This window comes from Dasypus novemcinctus, chromosome 10 (genome assembly GCF_030445035.2).
Source record: "Dasypus novemcinctus isolate mDasNov1 chromosome 10, mDasNov1.1.hap2, whole genome shotgun sequence".
Classification (NCBI taxonomy): domain Eukaryota; kingdom Metazoa; phylum Chordata; class Mammalia; order Cingulata; family Dasypodidae; genus Dasypus; species Dasypus novemcinctus.
The window spans coordinates 15,634,711-15,655,307 of record NC_080682.1 but is presented as its reverse complement, the minus strand read 5'-3'; the positions used below and the strand labels follow the sequence as shown (position 1 = coordinate 15,655,307).

The 20,597-nt window shown below is 37.1% G+C and overlaps 1 protein-coding gene and 1 long non-coding RNA gene across 2 annotated transcripts; both read left to right on the top strand.

Moving 5' to 3' along the window:
• The first annotated feature begins 15,772 nt into the window (after window positions 1-15,772).
• On the top strand, window positions 15,773-18,530 carry LOC101415713 (membrane-spanning 4-domains subfamily A member 14). Its single transcript, XM_004477949.5, has 3 exons — window positions 15,773-15,881; window positions 17,828-17,999; window positions 18,354-18,530. Exons 1-3 carry the CDS (start codon window positions 15,874-15,876, stop codon window positions 18,528-18,530), a joined length of 357 nt encoding a protein of 118 aa, XP_004478006.3. The 5' UTR covers window positions 15,773-15,873.
• A 518-nt stretch (window positions 18,531-19,048) lies between these two features.
• Window positions 19,049-20,320, top strand: LOC131280271 (uncharacterized). Its single transcript, XR_011649807.1, has 3 exons — window positions 19,049-19,241; window positions 19,591-19,689; window positions 20,112-20,320. It is a non-coding gene; the product is annotated as an uncharacterized lncRNA (long non-coding RNA).
• Window positions 20,321-20,597: the final 277 nt, after the last annotated feature.

Here is a 20,597-nt window from a genome sequence, read left to right as displayed (position 1 = left end):
CCTCAATTCCCTGTACGAAGGCATTGTAGTATTATCTTCCTTATTTCACCTTTGGTGATGTTGAGATTTATGGAAACACGACTTCCTGTTCTAGATCACAGAGATAGTAATTACTGGTCTCTGAACTTACTTAGACACAGTTTCTATTGAATATGTATGAATATATATAAATACAAATATAAAAATATATATATTCCCGCCCCTCCCCTCCCCTTCCCTTCCTTCAGACCTTTTCTTTCTTTTTTATGTTTGGCATGTATAGTCAGTTTCACTTTAAATCTGGACCTAGTGGTATTCTGTATTCTGTAGCCTATTGTCTTCTGAAGATTGCTTGTTTCTAGTAGTAGATGAAAATTAAATAGTGTGAACTCAAATATTGAAAACTGTCTCTACTGTAATATGCAGAAACTGATGTTTCTTTCCAGTACTTTTAAAAGCTCCCATCTGTTGCTTTTTTTCTGGGTCCTTTGGAATCTCTTCTGTATCTTCATAGTCTAGGGGTCAACAAAATATTTGCAAAGAAATTATGAACTCCATCCAAGCTGTGTGAAGTTTAAGGAATTCATTCCGTGAAAAATCAGCAATATAATAATCCTTGCCAGTAGTTTTACCTTTCAATGTAGGATACTCATTTAAAGTTGCCCTGGAGATCCTGACCCCATGTCATTATTTCTGAAGGAATTTGCATTGGATTCTCTCCTTCAATTTGCTTATTTTCTCTTTAATGCCTTCTGTTCACTGGTCTTTTATTCTGCAGTATTAAATTTTCTCTTAAGCCTCTACAGGGAAATTTTCATTCCAGATATTATGTTTTATAACTACAATTCCTAATGTTTCTTTTAAAAAATGTCTTCCTTGATTGTCATGTTTTAACTGTATTTACAATATTTATAATAGCTGTTATAACTCCATCTGGTAATCCTATCATCTTTGCCATTTATGAGTCTATTTCAATTAAATGATTTTTGTCCTAGTTATGAGTCACAAGTGACTGGATTTTGTTTACTTCATTTACATGGTATTTATCTATGCTTTCAGGGACATGTATTACATATTAATGTGGAAGTCAGCTTGGCATTTTCATGATTTGTTTTCCTGCTTTGAGTATTGAATAAATTCGAGTATTATTATTGTAGTATTCTTCTTCCTACCACTAAAGTATGACCTTTTTCAGTGTCTGTTGAATGTGTTGAGTGATTAGTGAGGATTCTCCTCTCTGTTGGAGCTCAAAAATCTCTGTAATGTACGTGGACTCTGAGGATCAGTAAGCTGAATAAGCCCCAGAATCTACATAAACTGGTTTGTGAAGTTTTACCATACACATTCATAACTTGGTGTTTGAAGACTCCTGAACAGATTTCTAGAGCACATTTTCTGTATAGCTTCCTCTTTTATTGAACTTTCCCTGTAATTTCTAGTTGCCTAAGTCTTCCTTAACCCTGGTTTCTGTATTTTTAACTTAGTGAAACAGCGATGATCTCCATATCTAATGGGACTCTTCCTCTCTGCACTGGGATTTAACATATTCCTCCAAAAAGAAATCTAAATTGCAGGGCTCACCTTATTTATTTTCATCTTCTCAGACACAACATCACTTTGCTCTCTGTTTACAGTGCCTGCAAATAATTCTTCAATATATTCTGTTCAGTTTTCTGGTTGTTTACATTAAGAGAATCATTGTGGGCTCTGGGTTGATCTCACATTCATATTAATTTTCTTATTTTCTAATGAGGTTGAATTTCTATTCTTCATATATTTATTAACCACTTTGATATACCTTTCCTTAGCGCCTCTTTAGTTTTCTTGTACATTTTTCTATTGGTTTGTCTCATTTACTTATTGAGGTATACAAGATATTCATGCATATATGTTGAATATATTTGTTGCATATGTCTTTAGCCATGTAGTAACTTGCCATTTATTTAACTTCATGTTTTTTTAATGAAGATATTATTTTTCTGAATTAGGAAATTAACATTGACAAGGTCACATCAACCAAGTCTCAGACCTACTAAATATCAAAATATTTACAGAGCACTGTTACACAGTTATTTCCAATCTATCCTTCAATCCAACTGCTCAAATATTATTAGAGATATCTGCAACCAGAGCACATGCAGACAGGAGACTTTGGTAGAAATAAGATAGAAAAGATGTCTTGGGTTTTGGATTTAAGTACTGCCTGAGGCACTTTCTCCTTAGAATCCATTTGAGAGACAACTGTTAGCTTGCTATGTTGAGTGAATTAAATCAAATCACTCAAATTGGGATGCATATGACAACATAGATGAACCTTGAGGATATTATGTTTCATGAAATAAACCAGACACGAAAGGACAAATATTGTATGGTATCGCTAATATGAAATAAATACAATGAATAAACTCACCAAGGTAAACTCTAGAGTGTAGGTTATTAGGAGATAGAATGTGGGTTGAGAATGGGAGCTGATGCTTAATGTATATAAAATTTTTCATAAGGTTTATTATAAAAATGTGGAAATGAATAGAGTTGATGGTAACACATTATAGTGAGTATAACTAGCACTGCTGATTTATAAATGTGATTGTGGCTGAATGGGGTAGTCTGTGGATATAAACGTCAATTGAAAGGAAGCTACAGAATAATCTAGGGAATGTATAGCACGCTGATTTTAGTGGTGGATGAAGATTATGGTTAATATTATAAATATAAGAATTTTTTTACAAAATTTTAAGAATATGATGATGCATGGGAAAATTACAACTAACATAACTTATACCTTATGGGTAATAGTTAACAGCAATATTGTAATATATTTGCAGCAATGACAAAGAAGACGTTATATTAATTCAAAGGGACTCCATTTGGTGGGTAACACAGTATGGGATTTTTCCTTTTGGAATAAAGAAAACATTCTAAAATTGACTGAGATGATGACAGCACAACTCTGTGATGAAAATGAGAGCCCTGAGTTTACACTTTGAATGGACTGTAGAAACATGTGTAACACAGGGAATCCAGTGGTAGAAAATGGACTGTAGTTAACAGAACAAATATGAGAATGTCAGGGAAGGTCAGCACATGCTCCAGCAGGTTGCTTCACAGCCTACAGCAAAGGTGGAACCTGCTGACAACCCTCCTCTCTCCACTGCTGTGGTCAGAATCCTAAGATTCTGTCCTGTTAGAGGAAAAACTAGTTTCATATTTTATCTGTGGGAAATCCTGGGTTAAGGATGGAGTTGTTATTTTGAAGAATCAAATCTTAATGGAACTAAACCAGGTCAAGTCCATACAATGATCAGAGTTGACTTAGCAATGGAAGAAGATTCTGGCTCATGCTTCAGAGTAGTATAAGAATTACTATAGATTCTTGGACTTTGGTGGGCAGATTTGCTGTATGGTCAAGAATATGGGCCTTAGCTTACTCTACAATAAAGATTATCCCTATTTGGGTTTCTGAATTACTGGCTTAAAAAGAGATTGGAATGCAGGGGCTAATGCCTTAGTTAGCTCCCTAGATTCATGAAATGAAAGTGCATCTGGGTGCATCAAGCCAGGCACACATGAAAAGGCAAATACATTGCACTGGGACTCTGCTGGTAGCACCAGAGGCTAGGATTGACACATAATCTACTCATGGCTTCCCTTACCCTGTAGCAGAAGCAAACTTGAGGAGTATAATTATTAGGTTGGAATAGTGAATTCTTCATCAATTTGACACATTGGATATAATTCTTTTGAGAAGGTATGCATTTTAATGCTATCAGTGTAAGAAAATGGAACAGGCAATATCCTATTCTACTGATGCACCTTATTCCTTATCACATTTTCAAAGCAGTGGTGCCCTTGAAAATGTGAATGATCAACTGAAACACTTGTTATTCAATTAGAGTGACAGGAAAATAATTTGGTCTATGTTTAATATTATAACTTCACACCATATAATCACATCAGGGATAACTTTGATTGCAGCTCTCTTTGAGACCGTAGGGACAATCCTGTGATTCTTTATCTGCCAATACTTAAGACAGTTGTATGGGTCTCAAGGACAAGGAAAAGTTTTATCACCAGCACTGTGGGTACTTAGTATGTGAGTGCTTGTAAGGGGGTCACAGACTCAGTGAAGCAAGCACTCTTGCTTTCCCCATGAATGTCTCAAGGTAGGAGAATGATATTGTGAACTATCTCTCCCACCTCATATATTAATTTTTTTTAAAGATTTATTTATTTATTTATTTCTCTCCCCTTCCTCCCCTTCCCTCCCTCCTATCCTCTTATCCCCCTCCCTCTCTCCTCCCCCAGTTGTCTGCTCTCTGTGTCCATTCGCTGTGTGTTCTTCTGTGTCCACTTCTATTCTTGTCAGTGGCCCAGGAATCTGTGTCTCTTTTTGTTGTGTCATCTTGCAGCATCAGCTCTCTGTGTGTGTGGCGCCACTCCTGGGCAGACTGGGCTTTCTTTCGCACTGGGCGGCTCTCCTTATGGGATGCACTCCTTGCACTTGGGGCTCCCCTAAGCGGGGGACACCCCTGCATGGCAGGGCACTCCTTGCATGCATCTGCACTGCGCATGAGTCAGCTCCACATGGGTCAAGGAGGTCCTGGGTTTGAAGTGCAGGCAGACCTCCCATGTGGTAGGTGGACACTCTATCTGTTGAGCCAAGTCTGCTTCCCTCATATGTTAAGTACTAACTGGTGCTGTGAGAAACTCCAGACCTATTTTTCAGAAGAAGGAAGACTGGATTCCTGCTGCTTCATAAGCTTTATATAAAGACAGAATCAATATATTCTGTAGAAAATAAGTGAAGCACTATTCCTCTTGATGTCTCAATATATAGTCAACTATAGCCAGAACTTATTTCATGTTTAGTCAGTTACATTTCTGTCTTAGTTTGCCACAGGGGGCTGCCAATGAAAAGTACTAGAAATGGGTTGACTTTTATAATGGGAATTTTATTAAGGGAAGCTAACAGTTCTAAGGCCATGAAATGTAAATATCCAAGCACCATCAGTGATGCTTTCTCACCAAAGTCAGCTACCAGGGTTCCTGATGTCCTGCCACATGGTAAGGATGGTGGCTGATATCTACTGAGGCCTTCCCCTGCAGAATCTTCCATCTCCCAGAGCTCAGCAGTGGGCAACCAGGCATAGGGCTTGCCTCTTTCTGGTCCTCCTTTCTTAGTCTCAGCTGGTCTATTTTCTCCACAAATTCAACTCTGGGCTATCAGCTTATGGGTTGTCTCTTCAGCCTTGAGCTGTTCCATGGGCCCAGCCTCTTGGGGACCTCATACCTAAGCTTTGGCTGCTAGTGATCCTCAAGTCCTCTCTCACATAGCAAGATTAAAAATGGCTGCTTCCCTTTTCTGTGTATCTTTTTCTGTATTTCCATTTACATAAAGCTCCACTCAGAAGGCAAAGATCCAACATGAGTCATGTTTCACTGACTTAGTACAATCAAAGGGTCCCACACCCGCAAGAATGGATTAGTTCAATAACAATAGTTTTCTTTTGGGAATTCATAAAATAACTTCAGAGGAGCAGGGATAGCTCAGTGATTGAGTGCTTGCTTCCCATATACAAGGTCCCAGGTTCAATCCCTGGTATCTCCTAAAAAAATAAAGTAAAATAAAATAAATAAAGTAAAATAAAATAAAATAAAAACTTCAAATTGTTACTGTTTGCCATTCTGGTTATTTTTTCTTATGGCTTGTGATAAATACTACCAATGAATTGCATAGGTCACAGGATGCTGTAGAGCAAGCTTCTAGACCCAGCATGGCTATAAATCAAGATGTTACAATTGCTAAGACATTTACTTCTGTGTATGGCAAAGCTGATTGTGGCTGCTTGCCCAAGATACCACAGTTTAATATTTTCCTTTGACTATGTCAAATGTAATTGAAGATAAAATTTACTTAAGGAAAGTGTAACTTCAACCCAGATAGTCTCAAGAGCAATGAGTTTAAAGTATTCTTTGATGGCCTGATAATTCTCCTCTGGAAGTAAGCAAAAGAAGTTTGTGAGAAATCTTATGGAACAAGACATATACAGACTATTTTCTAAAACTATGAATTTTATTAAAACACAATGGATAAAAAAAGAATAGAAGCAACATATGTAGTAACTCAATCAACAATGGCTTCACTATTTTGGACCTTCTGTGAAGAGATTAGGGACTGGTCTTGAGGCACTAAGTCAGACTGAAAACCAGAACAAACAAACAAGAGATAAATATACTTTTGGGGGTTTAACCTTCTAAACTCAAATAGGGAAAATAGAGGCAGGTCTTTCTAGGAGATGGGAGTGGACAGAATTGGTATGGAAGGACAAGGAAATTCTATGTGTTCATTCTGCATATACTTGTTAGTGTCAGACTTTTTGTTGCTCAACATATTTTTGTAATATTTATCCGTTGCTATGTATGTATTGGGATTGTATTCTTTTTAACCTGCAGCATGAAGATAATACATTTTTTTATCTGTTCCAATGTTGAAATATATTTGGGTTGTTTCCAGTTTTAACAATTATAAATAAAGCAGCTTAATATGATGTTCTGTATCATTTGAACATAAGCTATTTAGACATGAGTGGTGAGTTATATGAGGCTGTATGTTTTGTTTTAATAGTTATGGGAAAACTATTTACTAAAATTGTTTTACCAATTTACTCATCTGCCATCAGTGTAGGAGGGATTCAGTTTATTTTTATCTTTGTAAAAATTTGGTACATTTGAACACTATTCTATTGATTCCCCATCTAATTTTTTTATTTCCTTATTTGAACTTTTTTTGGATATAATTTATATTCATTTTCTAGTTTCTTTTCATGAAATCTTAGATGATTTATATTTAAGAATTCTTCTTATATTTAAAACTACAGATTTCCTTCTGAACACTATTAGTCTGTAATTAAATAGCAACCAAATAACCTTTCATATTGTCAGTAGGTTTTATGTTTAATTTTAATCACTTGTGGTAGTGTTTAAGGTAACTTATTACATTTATATTTAATGTAATATAGCTACCATCTTTGTTTATATCTATAATCTTATTTGTTTTCTGTTCTTTCTTTCCTTTTTCCTGGCTTTCAAAATTAATTACCAGTGGGTTATTTCTAGTGTTTATTTAAAATAACACTATGAAATTCCATTTATGAGTTATTACGTGGACATATATTTTCATTTCTCTTCAGTGTGTGTCTAAGAGGAGAGTCATTGGATAACATAGTAGGAGCATGTTTAACTATTTTAGAAATCCCCAGACTATTTTCAAAGTGGTTGCTCAATTTTACATTTCCTCCTGATGTGATTAAGTTTTCCAGTTACTTCACATCCTTCCCAACACTTGGCATATCAAAGATATAGACCCAGCAAGGTTAATTATAAGGAAGGGGCTCACAGGGTTGTAGGAGCTGGCAAGTCTGTATTCTGCAGAGCAGGCTGCAGGCTAGAATTTCCAGTAAGAGTTTTTGTTGAAGTCTTGGTGTAGAAATTCTTCTGACTTTTGTAACGCTCACTTCTTCCTGTTAAGACCTCTTTATGGAGGGTGATTTCATTTACTTAAGGTCAATTGACCAAAGATCATAATCCCATCAATGAAATATCTTGTATTAGTTTGCCATGACTGTTGTATCAAAGTACCATAGACTAGTTGGCTTAAACACAAGAATTTATTATCTGACACTTTCCAAAGCCAGAAGTCCATAATCAAGGTGTTCACAGCATCATAATTTCTCTGAAATCTTTAATATTCTGGCAGTAGCTTGACAGAAATCCATGCTTCTAGTTCTGCCTCATCACAAGCTTTCTCTTTCCTCATCTGCCTCCTATGACTATGCCCAAGTTTCCTCTGCTTATAAGGATTCCAATCATACTGGATTATTGCCCACTCAGATTCAACTTGGCCTAATCTTAACTAATAACATCTTCAAATATCCTCTTTATAAATGAGTTCACAGGGTTAGGATTTGAATATATCTTTTCAGAGGACATAATTCAATCCATAACACACCTCCACAGTAACAATGAGGCCAACATTCAATCAGACAATGTAAATAGATTGTTTGATGAAGTGTGATTTATTGATTTTTTTCTTTGATAGTTTATGTTTTTTCTACTATATTTAAACAAGCTTCCCTAATCCCAAATTCACTAAGATTTGATACTGTATTTTCTTATAAGCCTAAACATAGATTTATGTTTAGTTCTATTATCTCTTTCAGCTATATGGGTGGTTAAACATCAAATTCTCCTTCCCCCAGGTCCTGAAAAAGGCTAGTTGCTCCAGCACAATTTTGTGAAAAGATTGTCCTTTTTCCACTTAGTTTCCCTGGCTACTTTGTGAGAAAACCAACCAACTATATAAGTGTGAATCTCTATTCTGTTCCTCCAACTTTGTGTACTTTATGCCAGTTTAAAAATGTTTTGGCTACCATAGCTTTGCAGAAAGTGTTAAAATCAAGGAGTATGTCTCCCAAATTTGTTCTTGATTTTCAGCATTGTTTTTTCTATTCTAAGTTCTTTGTATTTCCATATAAATTTAAATTCAGCCTTTATAACTCCTCTACAAAAATCCCTTAAGAGTTTTGATTAGAGAAGCACTGAATCTATAAATCTAGTTGTGGAGAAGTGAAATTTTAATAATATTGGAATTGTTCCAATTCTTGAACACAGTATAATTTTTCATTCATTTATATCATTAAAGTTTTCACTAATGTATGCTGTCAATATACAGGTCTTGCACAAATTTGTCAAATACATCTTTAAGTATTTCATATATTGATGCTATTAGGGATTATATAAACCATTATTAACTTAAAATTTTAAAATTTATATACAGTATGTTTTAGTTTGCTAAAGGCTGCCAATTCAAAATATCAGAAATGAGTTGCTGATTAACTCTCCCCCATTCCTCTAGTTAAATCTCTTTGTCATTGCCCAATGCTTAAAATCTCCAATACTCTATTCTTTCATATCTAATTCACAGTTATCATTGTCTACAGATGATAGACCCATGGCTAGAAATTATGTGTCCCACAACCCTCTCTGCTCCTGTTATCATCAACACTTCATTGGTTGATTTTTATTCCTCATTAAATGGACAACATGGAATTATATAAACAACATTTTTGCACATTTTTCAAAATCGAAGAGATCCAGAAATTCATCTTTTTAATCCCTTTTTTAAAGCCTAAATCATTAAAAGTACAAACTTTCTGTAGGCATAGGAGAAATACAGTTAGGAGCTATTTCTTAGGATAAAGTGTACAGAAGAAAGTAAAATACTGAGGAGAATCATGGATTTGGTGAATAGGTGAGGGCTACAATCCCCAAATACACATCAAGAATAAATAGCCCTTACCTATCCAAATTACACCAAAGAAAAGTGAAGCTTACTTAAATGTTCAAGGTCTTAATTTCCATTCACAAATCTGATTTTATTTAAGGTATGTCAATTATGTCAATTTAGAGGTTAGCAACATCACACTGCATTTTAAGATCTATCTTTGGACAAAATGAGCATTCATAGAGTTAATTCTTTCTCAGATGTTCTCAGGACTTTCTGACTTAGAATTCCTCATAAACTAACTTTGATTTTTATTATTTAAAAAATTCTCTGAACTTCTCTAGTGCAAGGGGAAATAGACTGGTTTTAGGATTTCCCTGAAGGCCTAAATATAGATTTTTTTCCCCAAAGTATTTCAATTTGAATCCCACTGCAAAATGATTATCACTTTTGGTTTTTCCAAATCTTCCTCTAGAAGACATGATAATTGAATCTTGGACATCAATCGTTAAGCTATTAGATGAACCTGAAGCTATGATATCATACCTTTTTTTAATTTTCAGACTACAATCAGGCATTAATACAAAATAAGGGATTATAAAGTAAGAAGTAATGAATAGATTTGGGAAGGCCAATTCGAATATCAGAACTCCTCTAAAACCTCAAGGGAGCCCCCCCTCAGGTTTCACTACCTAAGGATTATTTTCCAGAAGAATAAATAGGGACTTGGGGTGATTTTAAAATATGATTTATTGTGTGTGAATCCACCTTGAAGTTCTAAAGGACCAAAAGAATTGGGGAAATCCCAAGACCATGAGACGTTTCTAAGGAAAATTCTCTGCATTTTTCACATGTAATAATTTTTTGTGAACAAATTATCTCCACATTCTCAACATATGTATTTTCCATTACTGATGTTTTTCCCCAAAATCCATTACTAACTTCTTTGACCGTATGTAGGCAGGGGGAAGAAAGAGAGTGCTGAGCTCTGAGGCTCAGTAGCCACCCTGGATGTGATAAGCTCTGACTTTCTTAAAAAGAGGATTTAAAGGATTATCTCCTGTGAGAGTGCCACATCTTAACCCATCAGGACACCCAATCTGGAGGAAGTAGAGGTTAGAGAATGTTTGTGAGGATGTTGCATAATGATTTCTTGATACAACAGAGGAACTCAGTCTTCTGGAAAGAAAACCAAATGTAAATGGAAGAAACACCTAGCTACCTAGTCTTATAATGTCCTGGGGAACCCAGTTTACCATTACCGCCAGGGCAGGAGAAAAGACAGACTGACTGTATATGACTACTCCTTACCTTGCTTCAACAATCTGCTAAGGTAATAGTAGGTAACAAAAAGGATAAATTTCACACCAAATGCATAACCTTGCAGTTTGTGAGCTAGATAAAATTCCGAGAACTCACCCACAAAGTGGGCACACTAGATAAAGATGCTTGCCATGTTAGCAAGGAAAAAAAGGTATTAGAAGAACAATTGTTTTCCCTTAGCTAGAAAGCCACAATGTTAAGGAACTTAAGATCCTTGCCTGTCAAATTGATGGGGGCTCCACAGCTCTGCAGTTACTCTCCTTCCTTTGAATCTTAATAGAGAGCTTCTATCATTTCTGGGGTTTACTATTTCATCTTCATACTTTCCTTGTGTTCTAAATCAGGAATTAAAGATCATTTAAGAAATATTCCATTTATTCAATGTATGGATGATTTCAACATTTACTTGTCCTCTAGAAAATTGTCACTTGAAGACTCTCCTTATCTTCATCAAAACCTTACAAAAGGGTTACTCTGCTTCTAAATATACAACTTTTTCAATCTATGAAACATTATTTGAAGCATAATATCTCTAAAGCAAGTAGATTTCAGCAAACCATTAATAGGTCACCCATCTTTTCTTAAACAAACACTGTTGGGAATTAAATTATGTACCCAGAAAGACATGTTCAACTCCTAACACCCAATCTTGTGAAATAGTATATTTGAATAAATTAAAATGTATGGATCTGAAGATTCCATTTAGATGAGGCAAGACTTCATCAGGGTAGCCTTAATCCATATGACTGGAGTCCTTATAAAGAGAGGAGACCTAGTCAGATACACAAATGATTGAGCAGGAGAAGTAGAAGCCAGAAGGAGATGCCAAAGACAGAGACAGAGATTGCCATGTGATGGAAGAATGTCGGAAAGTTAAGATTCTGGGAAGAAAGTATGGCCTTGCCGACACCCTGACTTTAAACTTCTAACCACCCAAACTGTGAGACAATAAATTCCTGCTGTTTAAACCAACCTATTTTGTGGTTTTTATTGTAGAATCCTTGGCAATCTAAGACAACCACCAAGAAAGAACTTAGGGTGTTGTGGGCATTGGTAGGATATTGTCATTAGTAGATCCCACATTTCTCTGAAATAGCCTCTCCACTATACATACTGACCAAATTAATGAGCTTGAACCTTTACCGTAGGATTCCACTCATGATGCTTCCTTCTGTGCCTAAAGACATAATGTTCCCTTGTTTTTTGTTTCTTTTAAAGATTTATTTATTTATTTATTTATTTCCCCCCACCCCCACCCCGGTTGTCTGTTCTCTGCGTCTATTTGCTGCGTCTTCTTTGTCCGCTTCTGTTGTTGGCAGTGGCACGGGAATCTGTATTTCTTTTTGTTGCATCATCTTGTTGCGTCAGCTCTCCATGTGGGCGGTACCATTCTTAGGCAGGCTGCACTTTCTTTCGCACTAGGCAGCTCTCCTTACAGGGTGTACTCCTTGCACGTGGGGTTCCCCTACGCGGGGGACACCCCTGCGTGGCACCGCATTCCTTGCATGCATCAGCACTGCGCATGGGCCAGCTCCACATGGGTCAAGGAGGCCAGGGGTTGAACCGCAGACCTCCCATCTGTAGACGGATGCCCTAACCACTGGGCCAAGTCCACCGCCATGTTCCCTTGTTAAACCACCATTCTTGGACTTCATGACTATTTTAAATGTATTTTTAAAACATTTAGAACTTTCCCTGTTGCCAAAAAAAGGAAGTAGGCCCCCCTCTGAGGTTTTTTTTGTTTGTTTGGTTTTAGTTTTTTTTTTTGAGCATTTCCTTGAGAAACACAGTATATGAGAATTCTTCCTGTGACTTTTTGGTGTGTATAGACATTTTTTTGAAAGATAAATAGACCTCATGCCAGCATGACAATCCAGGAATATTAAGGGCCTGGGTTTAAAAGGGTTTACCCTTTTACTTGTAAATATCAAGAAAGTCAGTGGTCCCATTTCCTTGTCTTGTAGGGGTTTAGCCTAGATATCTTGTCCCAAACTATAGCCACCAGTTTGTCCTATAAATACCAGATGTTTTATTATTCTTTTACACAATGGCAATTGGCTAGTATAGATGACTACCCCATTACTAGATGAACCTGGGATGAATTATGAAAGACTATTTACTCCCAAGTCCTCTTGCATGAAGTCAAATTATAATCAATCTTGAGAACTTACAACTAATGGAGTGTATCTACTTGGTTGTGTAAAAAGGATGACATTTTTTTCTGTCTTTGTAATCTCTTTTGTGAATTACCTACCACATGCACATGGCACTCCGGTTTATGCTTATTCAATAATAAAACTGTTTACCTTCTTTTCAACATTGTGTGGAAAGAATTCTCTGGGTTGGCAGAATTTTAAATTTCTTGAATGCTATAAAAAATACTTCTCTTCATTTGTACATTTGTCCTGGACATCTCAAGAGGGTCTTAATTTTTGGTCTGCCTTGGCAGAACAGGTCCTAGTTGTAGGAAGGTTTGGTTTGGGAAACATGGGTCCAAGGATCAATACCCTTTAATTTGACTGCAGTGTTAGTTGTTAATAGTACCTGGTATGTATCTGTTACTGGACAATTGGCTCGTTCCCAATGTATATGGAATACAGTATTGTGACACCGGGATTTTGAGAAAGGAAAGAGTTTTTATTGCAAGTTAGACCAGCAAGGAGATAGGAAGCAAGCACAATTCTGTCTCCCCCACCTGAGAACTAAGGGAGATTTATAAGATGGACATGAAGGAAAGTGGGAACAGTGATGGGGATTCAGGTTGGAATATTCTGACAGGTCTGTTTATAGGACTGTCTATGGATGGTAGCAATATGCCATTGGGCTGCTTCTTATCTTCCTTTTAAGAGACCCTTCATATTTCATTTGCTTTCAACAATTTCTCATCCCCATAATCTTGGTTCTGATGAAGGTGATTTTTGTTCTTATTGTCTCATGTTCCTTCAACGAGGAAGGGCACAATGTGTGTGTGTCTGTGAAGACTCCATTGGCAGCTGAGTTTGACTGTAGCTAAGTTTGAGTCTCTGTAAGACAAACTCAGGGAAGAATTTTAGTAATGGAGAGGAAGAAATTCTGATATGCATCAGGTTTTGGCCCGAATCTGAATCTGAACCCTTGCTGTTTGTCTATGGTTTCAATTTACCTGGGTTCTAGTGTAATTTTTCTCCGGCAATGTTCTCAATTAATAAATAATCTCTAAACTTAAGGTAGTGAAGATGTCCAAAAGGTAATATTTTAGAAAACAAGATTTTAACTTTTTAATTGTAAAAATGAGCATTGTGTATAAGTTTCCTGTAATATCTGGCCATACCTGCTTAGAGGTGATTAAATTAGAGGATTGAAGAAGTAATTCCCTGCTTTTACCTAGTAACTAATTCATAAAACATCGTAGGAGAGCACTAGCAGTCATCAAGGTTAAGAGAAGAACTTTAAGCCAAGACAATTGTAGATCTTCTGTCAATCTGAGTTTTAAGATTGCATTATTATCCTCCACCTTTCCAAGAGACCAGGATGGAACAAACAGCACTATTTTCGGGTTAGGAAAGTATTTTCCGAGGTTTCTAAACTACATTTCCACTAAATAGGTATCCCTTTCACTAGATAGGTAAGTAAGTGCTGCCCATGTAGGGAAAACAAATATCAGTAATGATTTTTGTTTGTTTGTCTTGCTATAGTGATAACTGTAGCTTTGATAGAAAGAACTTCTTTCTTCTGGAAAATAAGCATACAATCCTAGAGGGTGGTGGAATCCTGGGAAAGGAGAAACTTTGAAAGAAATCTATTTCCAAATGTGCACGAGAACCTTGAGGTAACTATTCTATTCATGTCCCACCTTTAGGGTCTTCCAGGATTATATTGTTGAGATGTGAAGCACACATTAGAAATATCCAATTATTTTTAAAATTCCTCCGGTATTACTTATGTAGTATATATTTAATATATCTTTTCTATTAGGGTCAAGATGTGTAATGTTTGGATCAAATTCTACTTAAGTTGATCTGGAAACACAGGGTAGCCACTCTGATTTTTCTAAAGAACATCCAATTCTTCAGAACATTCTGGACATTTCCAGTGAGTCTTTGTAAGCTTGATTATTGTTGTTGGATAACAATTAAAACCTGTACAAAATCAGCATGGAATATGTGATTGGATTTCTTTAAGAGCCCTAAAGTCTTTTAGTTGGTATAGCCTATTGGACATAATAGTCAGCCAAAGTATTATTTCTGGTTTGAAGGATTTGTAGTCCTGTCTATATACTTATTAGAATCATAGTTATTTCTCTAGGAATGGTTATACCAGAAAGCAATACCTGAATCTAAGTTGCATTTTCTAAAAGGACCCAATTTGTGGTTAAAAACCCTCTTGGTTTCCATCATATACCCAAATCACAAGCCATTCCACACAGGCTTATCTACTGCTAATACAAATACCAATCCTTTAACCCTTAGAAATTGACATGTCCTAGGAAGATCTATTAACATTGGGAGTTATTGCATACTATAATCTCTTCAGAGTTAGTAATAGCATATAGAGCTTGGAGATGAATATTATTCAGCTGTAAAAAGAAATGACATTCTAATACAAGCTATAACATTGACGAACCTCAAAAACATCATTTTAAGTGAAATAAATCAGACACAAAAAAGCATATATTGTCTTTTTCATATTTCGTATTTCATATTGTCTTTTATCAAATTTCACAGAACCAGATGGTAGAGTACGGGGACCAGAAAAGAGGATCAATGGGAAAGGGTGAGTTATTGCTTAATGGGATGCATGGGATGGTTTCACACTATTATGAATATAATTAACAACACTGAATTGTACACCTGAAAGTGGTTAAAATGGAAAATATGCTGTATATGTTACTACAACAAAATTTTTAAAAACTTACAAAAGAACCAATGTTTTTACTTTATGGAAATTTAAAAATTATAACCAGCAGATACTCCATAAACAAGAGAGGTTGTGCCAAGTAGAGTGAAATATGTGAAAAGAAAAAACTCAGGAAGCACGCAGCCTTGGGCAGGAGCTCAGTTTGAAAGCTAATGTTGTTTGGGGTAGACATGATCACATGAGGTTGGAGTTAGATGAGTATCTCATGAACGTATGACAAATGGCAAACTATTACAGTTACTTATCTGAATCACAGGAAATGATCTTGCTTGCACAGGACTGACAGTAATGGTTTCATCAAACAGTAGAGAAGATCAACTTCTTTGAGCCATGTGTCTTAGGGTCTGCATACCGTGAAGATAATCAACTTCTATTCTGTGAGTCTTACAGAGATGCAGAGGTAAGTCCAACAGAAGTAAGAAGAGAACAATTCTCATTTTAGGACCCATGGATTATCCCTAAGAAAAGTTCTACTTTGGTGGGAGAAATGAAACCCCTTGGCCATGAGTATCTGCTTCAGGTAGGCTAGAGAGAATTTGCAAATGGCCAAGTCCTATCTGAAGTTTTGCTATAGGCGAACAGTTCCTTTCCCTTCTGGCTTCTGAGGAAAGGTAAATATCTGGGCTGTAGGCTGGGCGGGCCTAGTTCGGATCAAATGTTGCTTAAAGTGACATTCCTGGACCATAAGCAGCTCTAATGTACTCCACATTTATCCACTGAGCCTGACTGCTTGAGAAGGTAGAGAATGAAGATTTAAGGAAAAAGGGCTTGGCTTTCCTGTGATCAAAAATTTGATGAGAAAGTGTTACTGGTTTCCCAAGCCAAAAATAACCCCCCTGCAGTGCTTTGCATTGTCCCAGATCAGAGGGATTAGTGGTCTAGCCCATAGGACCCAATAATGGCAATTCTGACCAAGCATTGAAGTACAGCTACTTAGGGGTTTTACATAGATCTGGGCTCTGATTCTCTGTCATCCAAATCAGTGCAGGTGAGGATATCTAGGATTATTTACATCCTTCAATCTAAAGGACTTAGACATGATTGTAGCCAGATTTTGGGAGTCACATTCTATTTGCTATAAAAGAAAATGTGTTCCACTAAAGAAGTAAACACCTTGAATGATGATTATCTTTGATATTTCTGCAAAACTAAGGAGGGTTTGGGCCTGATGACAAGATACCTGATATCCTGTTGATTCCTATAACCTCTTGACACTGTGCTAAGCTGCAAGAGTTTTCCTTCTGGCCCAGAGTGAAGGAAAGGGTAAGGAGTTTGAGTACCTGAAATTGGAAGGAGCAAGAGACAGATTCACAGAGAACTCCATGCCCTCCAACACATCAAGGATCGAAGGCACAAAGGCCAAGTTTAATTTTTAAGTCTGAGAATGGAGGAAAAAACTTGAGAAATTGAGTCAGACTGAAACTTCCTAAAGACACTGACTTTAGAGAGAAGGAAGCAGAAGCAAGAACAATGGGAAAATACAAACAAGGACATCTCAGGAAAATTGTTGGGAATTGATCCAGAGCACAGAAGTTTGAATGTGTGGTTATTAGCCCAGAGGTGAAGTTCACTTTGTTTATCTGTAGGAAAGGATTAAAAAAAAAAAAAAAAAAGGTTTTCACCTGGGTGTAACTACCAAATAATAGCTGCATGATCAGTGAAGTGGCACAGTACTCTTGATCCTCAGTTTCCTCATATGAAAAATGATAATTGTGTCATTTAGTTTATCTTAATAACATTACCAGAATATTTCTCTCTCTCTATCATCTCTGTCTTTATCTTTCTCTATTTCTACCTATACCTATACTTATTTATACCTATACCTCTAACTCTGCCTCTACCTTCCCACCTACCTACCTACTTATTTATCATTTATCTATATCTATCATCTGTGCTAATTTTATAGCAGTGAATAAACTATACAAAAGCCTTGACATCTTTGAACTTTTTTGTTCTACCATAGTTTGCCTCAAAATAAATTATCTTAAAATGCATGCATTCAAAGCATATAATGATTACAGCAAATGTCATTTTGGAGAGTCTTGCTATGAGTTATGAGTTCTTCATATATAACTCATTTGATCCTCAAAAAATCCCTGAAAAAAGATAAGTACATCATCCTCTTTTTGTGGGTGAGGAAGCAAGAAGTTGCCCAAGTTCTCACAGTCAGGCAGATAGAAAGTTGAGGGAGCAGGATTCCATTCCAGGCTCTGATTTCCATACCTTTGCTCCTAGCCTCTGTCTTCTGTTGCCTCATGTGACCTGTCTTCTCATATACTACCAAAAAATGGCTGAGGTGAAGAGATGTGAAAGTGGATCTGAGTTACTGAGTGCTTCATTTCCCAGGGTCAACAACAGCAGCTGGACAGCCGAGACAGACACAGCCAAGGAATTCACCGTCAACATTCCTGGGAGTGAGAACACTGTCCATCCAGGAAAGTCAGGGTCTTTGGCCCTGCCCTCCAATCCACAGAATAATTTGCTGATTTTCCTGAAGGGGCAGCCCCAGGTGCTGGGGGTGAGTAAGCATGAGTCCGGAGCTCAGGCTTTGGGTAGGTGGCTCCTCCAAGAGATAGGCTGGTAGGCTCCTTGGATTCTTGAGATGAAGTGTCCATTCCTGACCTGCACAAAGATGGCAGGTTCATACTGGCCATCTTTTGAAGGGGAAAGTGACCTGCACTGCAGTAAACAAATAAACACACAAATATTTTAAAAATAATGGCAATATACTACAAACAGCCTCGGGCATGAAGAAATGGTTACATACTTAGGATATTACTTTTCTGGGATGTCTTCCCAGGATTGAGGTGCAGGAGATGGGAAAGGTGTTAATATATAAAGATCTTATGAAGATTGTTCTTTCTTCCCCCAGGTGGCCCAGATCCTGATTGGCCTAATGGAATTGTGCCTGTGGGTGACAACAGTTGCTTCCTATACCAAGTTTTCTTATAGAGGATATGACTTAAATTTTATTATTGTAACTGGCTATCCCGTTTGGGGATCCTTGTTTGTGAGTATTTGGAATCACTCTATTGCCTTCAGTCTATGAGAATATGTAGGTGTCTGCAAATAACCCTTCTCCCTCAAAATCCACATACTTGTTTCAGGTCTCCAGCTTGGGGCAGAATGTTTGAGACTAGATTTCTTGGTAATGGGAGAGGCAGCGCCTAGTAAGATATCATAAGGATAGGAAGGCAGCTGTCAACTCTGAGTGTTTCTCTCCTTGGTCAGTTCTTCACATCTGGAGCATTGTCCATTGCTGCTGGAAAGAAAGTGACCACGGGTCTGGTAAGTGTCTTCCTGAGACTCAGAAGGGTCCAGCAAAATGAAAATGCTCAGCTAAGGGCCAACATACAAAACATCTCTGGCTCTTTGAATAATCTGGGCTCTGAGGCAGGGTATCCTAGAACTGCTTTCCCTTCCTTAGGGAAGACTAATAGATTTTTCTAGGTATTTTGTGATAGTCTTTCTGTGCCACATGCCACTGCTCAAGAGCCAGAAACAACTCAAGGCCCCAGTAGAACTTGACACTTCTTCCTTCTTCTTTCGAGTGGGGGGAGCTCCCTGAGTAGATTTTCACACTTTTTATGCATTCATATTAAATTATTCCAACTCTTTTTTTTTTCAGATTCAAGGCAGCCTGGGAATGAATACAATCAGTGCCGTTGTAGGAGGGATAGGGATAATTATACTGATGACTGAGACATCTATCACTTGGGAAAAGAGTAAAGAACGTTTTTTTGAGGAGCATCTTTCCACAGTAAGTATTTCTTGTTCCAGTGATGGATTTTCTGATCCAGGTTTAGTTTCTACATTTTGTGTTTATGTACTGGTTTTCATGTCAAACTATTAAAAAAACCCATGGTTTGATAGGGATATCCCCAATCCTATAAGGGTGGGTATAGAATTTTTAGGATACATTTTATGACTTTTTTTTCATGAAGTTTAGTGTGTTATTCCTGCTTCATGGAAGGCAGTCATGATAGAATAGAAGGACCCAGAGAAAGATGAAACGATTAGCCCCATCTCCCAAGGCAGTGACCTTTCTTTCCTCCCCAAACCACTTAAATTTCTTCCTTTTACATCCTTTATATTTTCCTGTTTGGCAGGGGCTGGTAACAGTGCTGCTGATCCTTTCTCTGCTGGAAGCCTGCATTGCTCTGTCACTCTCCATATTTGGGTGCAGGGTGGCCTGCTTTGTCAATCAGGTAAATTTCTAAGGTCTCTATTATTCTCTTTCTCTCCTCCCTTCCCTTCTTTCAGACCAATACTCTTCCCTTTATGAGAAGGATCAGAAAAAATAAATGGTAGAATATTCTGTTTAATTCATGAATTTTTCCCATCTTTGAGGTAAATATCAAGGATGTAGATGATGTGAAGTAGTATTTTCTCACAAATGGAGCTGTCACCAGAATTTACAGGGTCCTTCCTGACTGGTGTCTTAACTGACTTTGTAGAGACGTATGGAGAAGGATCTTGGATTGGAGCATTAGTCTATTATACACCAGAATGCAGAAAGAATGAGTGCTAAGTGATCCTCACATAGAGGAATTCCCAAGGCACATGGGTACTCCTGCTTATTTAGCATCAATGCACGTACAACAACCCAATTGTTCTGACCCTTCCACAGGTGGTGATTTACTTACCATCTCAGGACAACATGGACTCAGTTGTCTCTCCTGAACACATCTATGATGACGTGATCTTCTAATGGACTGCAGTTGCTTTGTCGTTTTCCATAGTTTTTTCTTTGTCTCATTCCTTCTCTTTATACTGCAGAACTAGGTAAATGGCAATACATCTCTCAAATGTTCCCTAGCTTCATGGCTTGTGAAATTGCAAAACAGAGTATAATAAATATTTTCTTTGTCTGTTTCTGATACTGATTATGCTTTTCATTTCCAACCCTCCATATACTCTTACTTAAAAAGTGATCCAGTCAGTGTTCCATTTTAGAACACTGTGGGGGGGGGGGGAGGAATGGAAGAGAGGAATAGAGTAGTTGGAAAAGGGAGTAACTGGTGGGCAATGGAGGTGTTCAGCATGGTCGTGCTCTGATGGATGCAGGCCATGTTAAATTTCACCAAAAATTTGTAGAAGTATATGGTTTAAAATG